This window comes from Coloeus monedula (genome assembly GCF_965178545.1).
Source record: "Coloeus monedula genome assembly, chromosome: 10".
Classification (NCBI taxonomy): Eukaryota; Metazoa; Chordata; class Aves; order Passeriformes; family Corvidae; genus Coloeus; species Coloeus monedula.
In genome coordinates, this window is record NC_138790.1 from 4,510,026 (window position 1) to 4,520,843 (window position 10,818).

Genomic DNA, 10,818 nt, shown 5'->3' on the forward strand with positions numbered 1-10,818 from the left:
CAATTAAATTGCTACATATGCACAAATACACAGAGGATCACAGGGAAACTATGGCAACCACTGGTCCTCCAGGTTGTGATTCCCCCTTTGTCCCTACCTTTCTTTGCTTTTCCAGTCCTCCCCAACTTGGACAAGAAAAAGAATAAACACAAGTATTAATGAGGTCGGGATTGGACCCGCAACAAAGGAACTGGAAAAGCAAAGAGCTGCTCACAGGCTTGAATCTGGAAACATTCTAAAGGAAAACTTTTCAGTGGAGTTGTACAACAGTGATGAATGGGATACAGGCGGCATGAGCCTGGGGTACAAAGTCTTGCCTAGGAAACCAGGGTTAGAGCACCCATAGTGCCACTGAATCACTTACTGGAGCACAGTCACAACTGGCTTTTAATTTGGATGCCTTGTAGGTTTTTGTCCAGCTGAGATACTTACGGCCCAATTTTCAGAATTGCTGAGCCACCCTAGCTCCCAGTCCTTTTTTCACAGGAGGACTGCACTGGCCAAACACTTGGACACTGCTCATAAGTACTTAAAAATAGCAAGGATACTGTCCAAGTATCAAACTATACCTTTTCATCTATCCTAAATCATGCTTTGAAAGTCTTTTGGGCCCCCTGTGGGGGTTACTGATGCTTGCAAAGTCCTCTGGCATCCTCAAATGGAGAGTGTGGTAGAACAGTAAAGCATTCTCTATTTTCATGTTTATATTTAGCTTCAGGGAGAAGGGCCTTCTCATGTAAGGTAGTGTTTATTGACATTGAGATCAGAAATACCTGCACTGATACTAAAAAGCAGTAGATTTTTTTCACTTCCTACAAGCCTGAACCATATTTTTGTATAGTTGTATTTCAAATGGCATTTGCACAGAAGTTTATGCTGTAACACCAGGTCTTTTCTCTTCCAACTGTCACATTAACTTCCCCTCTTGATCAATATATTACAACAAGGTCAACCTCAAACCAAAAGGAATTGTACTTCATTACTGACTGCAGAGGAAGATAACTAACCAAAGACAGCTTTTGCTCCTGTGAACCTCAGAAAGCTCTACCTATCTTTTCTGCACAGGGGATGCCAATTTGTATTTCTGAAATCACACATTGTCAATCATATACATACATAAACACACAAACACCTCTGTCTTTTCACTTCCTTGGAATTGAAATAATGTAAAAGAAAAACTCTAATGGATGCATTCCAATTGTACCTCCCACATTCTTTTCACCTCCACTTTTCAGTCATTTAAATCTGGTTTATTTCTAATCTTCCGTGAAGTCTTAGACAGCAACAGGCTCAGTATGAAGATCCCTACAGAAAAACTTATGTACACACAGCAGTCAGAAAAAAGCAGAACCCTCTCCACCATGTCCAGCCTTAAGGTCGCTACTGGAAATGCAGAATCCCTTTCCAACAGAGAAAGGGACTGACTCAACTCAGACCTTTTTTAATGCAACGTTGGGCACTTCATAGTGTTTCCACACAGTCTGTACTCTTTTTTCCCCTTAACTTCTTGATATATCCCACAGAAAGATGCTGGAGGCTCCCTGCTCCTCTGAGGAGAGGACATTGCCACACATTTTAGTCGCCACTTCTCTCATGAATTGCCAGCTGCTACTGCTCCTGCTGGTTTTTTTTCCCTTGGGTTTTCTGTTTGGGTTTTAAGCAGTGTTTTAAATTTTACCATTCAAAAATGTTATTTAACACAAGCTTTAAAAAAATCCTGCCTCACTCCTCAGACAGGCAATTGACATTGATGGAGAGGAGCAGTTCTACCACAGCTTCCTAAGTTTAAGCCAAAGAAGAATTCTGACAGAAGAATCAAAACAAAATAAATTCCTCCTAGTGAGCCATTGCTCTAAAGGTTTAATCCTAATTCTGGCCTGAATTTTGTTAGTAGGTAGAGACAAACTGCTCAGAAATCTTTTGCACACGAGAAGACACCTACCACAGTATGTTGAGGCAGCAACAGTCTGGAAGGCAGTGATCTGCTTTCATTATCATATTTATATATCAATGCTGTAATTATGAAACTTAATTTGGTTTTTCCCTGTCCTCAGTCTGTCTCCATACCATTTTCTATTCCATTTCCTCTCATTTCTGTATTTCCTGCTAAATGCATGTAGCATCCACAAAATGACAGCATGCCTCGCAGCCTTGGGAGCAAGACTACTGTAGAAATGAAAGAGCATTTAGAAAAACAGAATTTCAAAACCTGCTTTTGCTATCAACCTTACTTCTTTTGTATCACTGTACACCATTTGTTTCTACTGACCTGATTAAGCTCAAGAATGCATCCAGGGAGGACAGCTGACAGCAAACCCTGTAACCCTGGGACAGAGCTACCGCTGCAGCCCCATGAGCAACTCTGAGCGGGAGTTGGCAAAAAGATCCTGTGCCAGACTTACTTTATGCCAATGTCAGAGCATGCTGGGGTTAATCTGCATTCCCAGTTAAAGAGAAAATAGCCAGCAGATACTACTGAGATGCAAAAGAACATAATCATCATCTTGTAGTTGCAGCCCAGATCTTTCCCCAAAACAGAGCACCAATGGCTTGATCTCACCCTCAGCTTTTTTCCTATCCCTGGACTTTCAGGACACACTGTAGATGTTTAGTGCTTCTTGGCCACCTAGAAGGTGTGGTGTGCAGGCTGGAAAGTCAGGGACACTGGCCACCCTGCTGTAGCTCTTTCCTGTATGATTGTGCAGCTACTCACGCTTCAGCAGACTACAGAGCAGCAATGGAGATTTTATTAAACAGCTCCAAACCTACAGTAGCAGATGGAATGATAAAACCTTTCAATAATTAAAAGTACACACGGCTAAAGCAGATTACACAGTACTGCACCCTGAATTCTTCTCAAGCCTTGATTCTAGCTGGTAGCACTAGGTATTTTTACTAAGGAAATGGCAATCACTGGTGGCCTTGAAGGCACTTGTCTGAATTTATCTAAGAGAGGAACTAATTTACTGCAGCTCTATCAAAAATCTCTCTAAACAGCAACAGCTGAACAGCTCAGCAGTCATTGGCCGTTAACATCATTGCCAGGCTCCTTTGCTACTATCAGTTGGGAATAAGAAAGCTTCTTTACCATGCTTGCAGTCCAAACATTCAAACCCTAAATGGGCACATCAGTAACTAAAAACCAGAATGCCACATCCAGACAGGCTGAGTTAGAACAGGTCCAGGCTACATGAACCTGCCTCCAAAATCTCTGGTTCAGAAAGACATTAAATAATGGATGAGAAAGCAAAAACTAAACTTGAGCAGCTGGCTCAGGGAACTGCCTTTCCCTCCTTCAATGGGCAGCAGTGCAACCATACCTAGCCCTCATCTGCTGCACAGCACTTGCCTGGGCATTTTCTAGAGGCAGTGATACTCTCTACACTGGAATTTACACAGAGAAATGTCAACTCTAACATTCAGCTCTATACGATTAAGCTGAAACAAGAAATGTTCCAAATGGCAAGGACAGCTTTAATCAGGTAGAAGCCTAAGCACTCTTTCCAAAGCCATTAAAAACCTATTTCTTCCCTCCTGACTTTAAAAGTCTATTAATGGTCTATGTTGTTTTGGTTTAGGTTTAAGTCTGCAGAGGGTATAGCTAGCAAACACTGAATGCTTTGGTTATTTCTCAAGACTAAGAGACTGCATTTCCAAATTATATACTTTTTCCAGGAGGTTTGGTTTGGTTTCTCAAGGTCAGTGCAATATCATAGAGCAGTTAAAAGAAAAAAAAATAAGGGAAAAAAAAGAAAAAAAAAAAAGAGCCCCTTACCTGTGGCAGAGTGAAGACTCTCCAAGCTCCAGTACCTGGACAGGACGCCTCTCATGCCACCACCACCACACACCACCCCGCTGCTATCTGAATCCGAGCCCGGCGAGAGCCCGGAGCTGCCACTGCTGCTGCAGTTCTCCCCACTGTGTACCCCGCTGGACTCACTGGGGCACTGCTGGGTCCTCATGCAGGCAGGTGAGAGGGAGAGCCAGGGGCTCTGCTGTGCTGCGGGAGGAATCGGGCAGCGCGCTCCGGAGCTGCTCCCAGGACAGCGGTACCTGGCAGCGCTGGCTGAGCACTGAGCTGGATTCCTACCCTCCTCTCCGCTTGCCTCGATGCATCCTGACATCATAGGGGTCCACTAAGGAGGCTCCCTCTGTGGCAGCTCAACTGCTTTCAGCTGCAGCTTCCAGCAGCTGATTTTTATTAAAGCCGATTTCAAGGCATTAAGAAAGCAAGGGTGAGACAGAGATCTCTCCTCCTAATTTAGCAGAACTGTCAGATTAAAAATAAATAAGTGGAAATAGTAGAATTTCATGCATTTTAAAAATGCCCAAGTGAGAGAGACCTTGTGTTATCTGCTTCCCCTGAGAACTCAGAAAGGATTTAACATATAAACTAATCATGTTTAGAACTGGCTGTGGCTGCTGCTATTAAAAAACTATTTTTGTAAGTACTCAGAAAAAGAATTCTAAATGAAATTAAAGCCAGAAAAACACAGATTGAGATTTGAGGGTGTCGCAGCTGGGAGTTTTGAAAAATCATTTAGCATCCACTCCCAGACTGCAGACCTGGTATGATCCCTATTTCCACATGTAATCTTTGTAAGAGACCTCAGCCCCAATTGAAACAGCAGCATTAACTACTGTTTACTAGGAAGTTTTATATTCTCATTATCTAACAGGTGATTCCCTGTGTCCCTATAAGAAGGATCCTGAAAGAATACTAGTTTCTTGAGAATGCAGAAATACCTGTGCAGTTTAACAACAGCTTTGAGGCACCGCAGAGATTTTATAATAAAGGGCATTTCTGGGCTGCCGCTCTGCTCAAAGACCTTGCAGATGGCAGATTTGTCAAACTATCAAAATAATTTAAGAGTAGCCACGTGGTTTGTACCCAGTGCAGCAGAAAACAGTGTAAGACCAGAACCAGCTTGATTCAGTGTGAGTTACCCAGGCCAGGTGAAACTCTGCAGGTAGGAGTTGGACCAAAGCAAAGGAGGAGCTCAGCTGCACCAGCACATCTGGGAGAGGGACAGACACCCACACGTGGGCCACAACAGAGAGCCCCAAACTGCTCCTGTCACATAGAGAGTGAACACAGCTCTAGGCACCCAAATCCAAACCCAGGAGCCCGATTTCACACAAGAACTGAAAATGCTTATTTTACAATTTCTATGTAAGGTAGCTCTTTGCAAAGTAAATAAGACCATGCTATACAGCCACCACAGCTTGTTCCCATAGAGACCCCTTTGAGTTTGCCTCATTATCCACGCAGTAGCAGGGTTATTTCAGTTCAGTAAGACTTCTGGTTTACTGAGTATTTCCTAAAAGGAAAAAATGTCGTGCTCCACCACTGGAGAATATCACAAAGCACCCAACAATGCTGAATCAAGTTTTGAATTCTTAAATATTTCAGCTATTCTTTAAAAGAAAGGTCTCTGCAGCAGTAACAAAAATAACAACACAAAAATTTCTAGTGATCTGTAACAAAATAATTCCTTCAATTATCTTCTGAATGTAGCTACTTAGACCAAAATATCTAATACCTCCTAATAGAGAAATGGAAATGCGTTCTCTATTTGACTGCAGTAGAACCACTCTTCTGCAATGATCTGGTTCGTTCAGGGCCTCCCAGAACTGCCTGCATTCGAGTACAACTGGAGAGAAACTCTCCTTGATCACAATAATGAGGGGAAGGTAAATTAAGCATTGACAACAAAGATGAATGCAGCTGTTCTGTGGGTGTGGAGAACAGGGCACTGAGAAGAAAAAAGGTCGTGCAGCTCTTCAGACAGGAAAGGTGCTAAGGAGAGGCTTCAATTTAGTCCTAATTATCCTTTTGTATGTATGTATGTTGTATGTATGCACTGGAGAGGAATTTTCTGAAAGAATGGAAAGAAGAAAAATACTACAAAGCCAAGTTGTGGAAAACAAAAATTGTGCCAGAGTTCAAGACTGCAACCCATCATAGAGGGGTTCCCCCTGACTACAGATCTTTATTTTTTCTTTTTGTAAAATCTACACAGAGATTTTCTTCCTTGACATTAGAGAGAGAAGTTATTGAAAGTTGATGTAGCACTAACTGCCTCCAGCTAAAGATGAAGGATCTCACTGCACAGCCTGGTAAAGGTAGGCAAGCTAGCCTTGGACAACCTGATCCTAAATATCTGCTGGGTTTTGTAGCCTCCGTTGGGTTCCACTGTAATCCTATAGCTTTGAACAGTGATTACCAGAATCATTCAGGATTTGCCAGGATCTTCTTCTCTCCTTTCCCCACAGAAAGTTTTTATTGGTATGCTAAATCTTTCATCTCAGTAGCTAATATGTACAATCCCACTCAACTTGCTAAGACAAGTTTTCAGAAACTCAGCCACCAGCAGGCCCTCCCTGCTTTTAAGACTGGATGAAAACCTTAGAGTGAGCACATGTTATCAGAGACCTCACAGAGGGCAAATGTTTGTGGCTGTGGTTAAACAGAACCAAGATTGACATAGCAGGTCTAATCTTTCTGTGATTAAGAGACAAAGTGAAAAGTATACAGTAGGCAATGTGATTATTTTTTAGCCACTTAAATTCAATTATACTTCTCTAGTTAATAGGGATGGAATGGACATTTCATGCTACAGATACCATGATACACTTCTGGGAACTTGCATACCACTTTCTTCTGTGTCCAATAACTAAAATGACAAAAATGGAATAAATAACTCAGCTTGCTATTTTGCTGAACTACAGGACTGCTAAATATTTATAAGACATAATGAAGTCCTTTTATTGAGCTAATATTTTCCCTCTTGGACAGATTTCTCCAGTGGCTGTCAAACATCTTCACATTAACTGCTGCCAAGTGTGAGTTTAACAGCACATCTATAGCTGGGAAAAGAAGATGAAAGTTGTCCACATGATGTTGAGTAAACAAACATTCCCTTTGCCTATGAGAAATACTTTCCACTACACCAGGGAGGCCAGAGGACAACTCAGCATCACTAAGTGGTCACTGTTTTCCAGACTATCCATAAAAGATTCAGCCCTTGAGAACTTGGCTCGCCTACTCTTGTTGCAAGATTTCCAAGGCCACCAGTACGTTCACCATCAGCACACATCAGTCACAGCGAATTCATGCCCCTTTGCTTGACACAACCAACAACAGCTCTGTGGTGTAACTCCAGGGCATCTCTTGTAGACATCTGATAGCAGAAAACTGAAAGATCTGAGGCTGTTTAAATCTGACAAGACACGTGAAAAGTTGCCAAAAAATATTTTGTCTGCATTTAGATAATGATTTAAAATAATACAGGTGTGAGATTTGTTCTAGCACAGCTACAAACCTATCTTGTAATACACTAGTTACAAGTTTCTCCCTTTATGAGGATATGACAAACCCTGGAGGTTTATGGTCGTGTGTGTCCCTGTCCCTGTCCAAGAGTTTCAGATTCTCTGAGAGGTAGCATAAGGAAACATCTGGGAAAGGGTAACAAGCTGGCCCAAGAACAAAAAAGTCTCTTCCTGGGAGGCACAGATAGCAGTGAGAGCAGGGATGACAAGAAACTCCAGTTCTCAGACAGCTACCTGTCTGTCTGTCTGTCACTGTGTCACCTTGTGATTACCTCCCACTGGAAAATCCCTATGGAAAAGCTCAGAAATGGCAACATCTTCCCTGAATGTTTCTCCTGCTCTAGGCCTGTGGGCTGGTAGCTCTTACACCCAGAACTGCCCATCTCCTGGCTTCAGCCTTGTTGTAGCTACATTCTCACAGCTGCAGCCACCATCCAAACAGCTTCCCAGCAACATCCCCAATTTTAGGCAGTCTTCAAGTTTATAAATAAACAGATACCAGACTCAGGAGAGAAGAGGAAGAAGATAGGTCTCATAGCCTAAAAGAAAAACATGCTGGTCCACTCCTTTAACCCAAAGTCTTGTTATCCTGCTACTGCTCACTACAATATATATTAGGCCCTTCCCTTCCACCCCTTTCCTGGTGTGTGTCAAAAGGTCTTCAGAGGCTGCTAAAAAGCAGAAAAGCATTCCCATATCTGCTTTAGGAAGTAGCTTGCTTCCTACACTGGCAGTAAGGAACATACTGAACGGTACAAATGAAGACATGGGGATACCCAGACAGCTAGAAAAGGAGGAGACTGAGGGGAGACCTCATTGCAGTCTGACTTTCTTGCGAGGGGAAGCAGAGGGACAGACAATGATCTCCTCTCTAGCAATCAGTGACAGGACCCGAGGGAATGGCCTGAAGCTGTGTCAGGGGAGGTTTAGGCTGGATATTAGGAAAAGTTTTTTCACTCAGAGGGTGGTTGGGCACTGGAACAGGCTCCCCAGGGCAGTGGGCACAGCACCAAGACAGCCAGGGTTCAAGAAGCATTTGGACAAGGCTCTCAGACCCATGGTGTGGCTACTGGGGAGAGGCAGGAGTTAGACTCGATGATCCTTGTGGATCGCTTCCAAATCAGAATATCCTATGAACTAAGGGGAAAGACGCTTGATATTCATCAACACTACCTGCTGAAGTGTGCGGCGCAGCCTAGAAAGCTCTTCCTAACTATTTAAGTGTTCCTGATGTTTGAACAGGACGGTAACCCCGGGGTGCCTGTGTGTGCACGCGTAGGAGCGGGGTCCAGCCCAGCCCTCCCCGGCGGAGGCTCCGCGCTGTGCCCATCCCAGCGCATCCAGGCACGGCCCGGCCGCATTTCGCAGGGGTCAGAGCCACCTGCTGGCGCCGCACGGCCCGGCCAGAGCTGCTGGAGCGGAGGGACGGGCGGGCAGCGCCTGCTCCCGCTGCTGGGACGGCCGGGTGACAGCGCTGAGCCTGCCCCGCTCCTGCCAGCATGGCTTAAAGGCAGGGAACGCCATGGCTCCGACTGCGGAGAGGAACGGAACGAGCACAGCAGAAACAGCATCAAAATGAAACTCTTCTCCCTGCACGCGTGCTATGTTCTAGCGGGGAACATGCAGCCTGCCCTAGGATAGTAAGTCTGTCCCCAGCTCTTGTCCCCAGACCGTGGGTAGGTGCATGACAGAGTCTGAGAGCACCGTTTGAGCTGGGACCATGAGAGCCATCATTTCACACTTGAACTAGGGAGGCCTCCATAGTCCATTCCAATCTCTGCAGCATTCCCTGCACAAGGTGACCACGTGCAGACTTTGGGAGCAGGACATTTATCCCTATTTTCACCCTGGAAGTATCTAGTAGCAATGGATATTGCATAGTACTTTCATGTCCAGTGTCTTTTATGAATAAAGCATAGACTGGGATACAAGCACTTGCAGCTTTGGAGTTAGAAATCTTAAAATTAGATTAAATGAATTAACCATTTATTTTATATTTATTTTATATGCTCTGTCAAAAACAAGTATCACAACAAAGCTGTGCAAGAATCAGAGGGCATTCTGCTGCACTACTGTTGCCTCAAGGACACAGCCAATCCTAAAACTTATCTCTCAGCATCAGAGAGTAACTTCAGTAACTTGCACTTTTCTTCTCATCCACATCCTACCACAGGCAGGAGACGTGCACACATTCATCTCCCCCAAAATGCTTGAAATGAAGCCCACAAGCAGCAGCTAAGAGACATGGCTGCGGCAGAAGAACCTCTGCTTCCTCTCTTCATCAGTTTCCTTTCCCAGGTGCATGGTTTTGGTGGCAGTAAAAGGATTCTGCTCCATTTCAGTTGTTTTGCTACATTTACTCAGAAATTCTTGAGGCCCAGGCTTAGGTCATGGTATGAAATTCACTCATACCTGTCTCAGGAATATTGTGTGAATCACAGATGATTCAGGTTGCATGCCCCATTTCTAGACAACATATAAACACCTACAGCACTGCCAGCTGGTCAGTCTGCATACATTTACTTCCCCTATTCACCCTCAGAAATTCATACATATTTTTTAACTCCCTCATGTCCCAGTTGGAAACTACCATGAAATTTGTCTCAGCTGTGACTCAGAATTTACTTCTATGACAATGGTGCTCAGGGATTTCAGCTAATGTCAGAGATGCACAGACAACTTGACAATGATGGGTTTCCATCTGGGATTTCCAAGGAGTAAAGCTGCAGCTTTTTTCATTCAGCCAGGGAGCTGGTCCTAAGCACTGGGGCAACACCAGATGCTTGTGACAGCAAGTGATCAAAGCCCTCAGTGCTGAGAGAGAAAAGGCAGGGCTCTCAACACCACAATAATAAATAGTTTGTTTTCTTATTTCCAGATCAAGCCTCATGACTCTGTGCATGAGCTGCACAAAGCATCAGAAAGCAAACCAGTTTTGCTTGACAAAATAGCATGACCATTCAACTCTGATGTAATTAGTACAATGTTATTGTCCCTTAATTAGGTAACTCCAGCAGGGTTTAATCGATGGTACAGAGACCTTCTGAGGCAGAAATGGCAGCTTGGCACCCAACTGTGGCTGGCTTTTTCTGGCTAGATTCCTAACCACCAAACAACTCCTCTGTGTTTTGTTTTTCTCGTTCCACCCCAAAGTGCTGTGATAGAGATATCTGCAGTGTTTGGGCAGGCACCGTCAGATGGAGAATTTAAAAACCTGGCAAAGGTATGTCTCACAGTGTAATAATCTGTGCAACTTAGATTTTAATTCTGAGAAAGTGTCAGTCATCGGAAATGAAGCAGACATGATACTTCATGTGCATTCCTCATGAAAACACAGCATACTTGTTCTTTAAGGGGATTTAAAGTACAGGAAACTTCTGTCTCCAGAGGCTCATTTAGTTGCTTTAGTGCCTAATTAGCAACTTGAGATGAACCTCACCATTCCCACTGTAGTGGTCTCCAGCAAACACAAGGCAGAGTCTATTT

General features: G+C 43.9%; 1 protein-coding gene across 1 annotated transcript in view; it reads right to left on the reverse strand.

Moving 5' to 3' along the window:
- ARHGEF4 (Rho guanine nucleotide exchange factor 4) overlaps positions 1-3,861 on the reverse strand; it is a 98,313-nt gene extending 94,452 nt beyond the window's left edge. The window contains exon 1 of the mRNA XM_082288363.1: positions 3,776-3,861. Coding sequence (XP_082144489.1) covers positions 3,776-3,830 — 55 coding nt within the window. The 5' untranslated portion in view covers positions 3,831-3,861. The remainder of the gene's footprint in view (positions 1-3,775) is intronic.
- Positions 3,862-10,818: the final 6,957 nt, after the last annotated feature.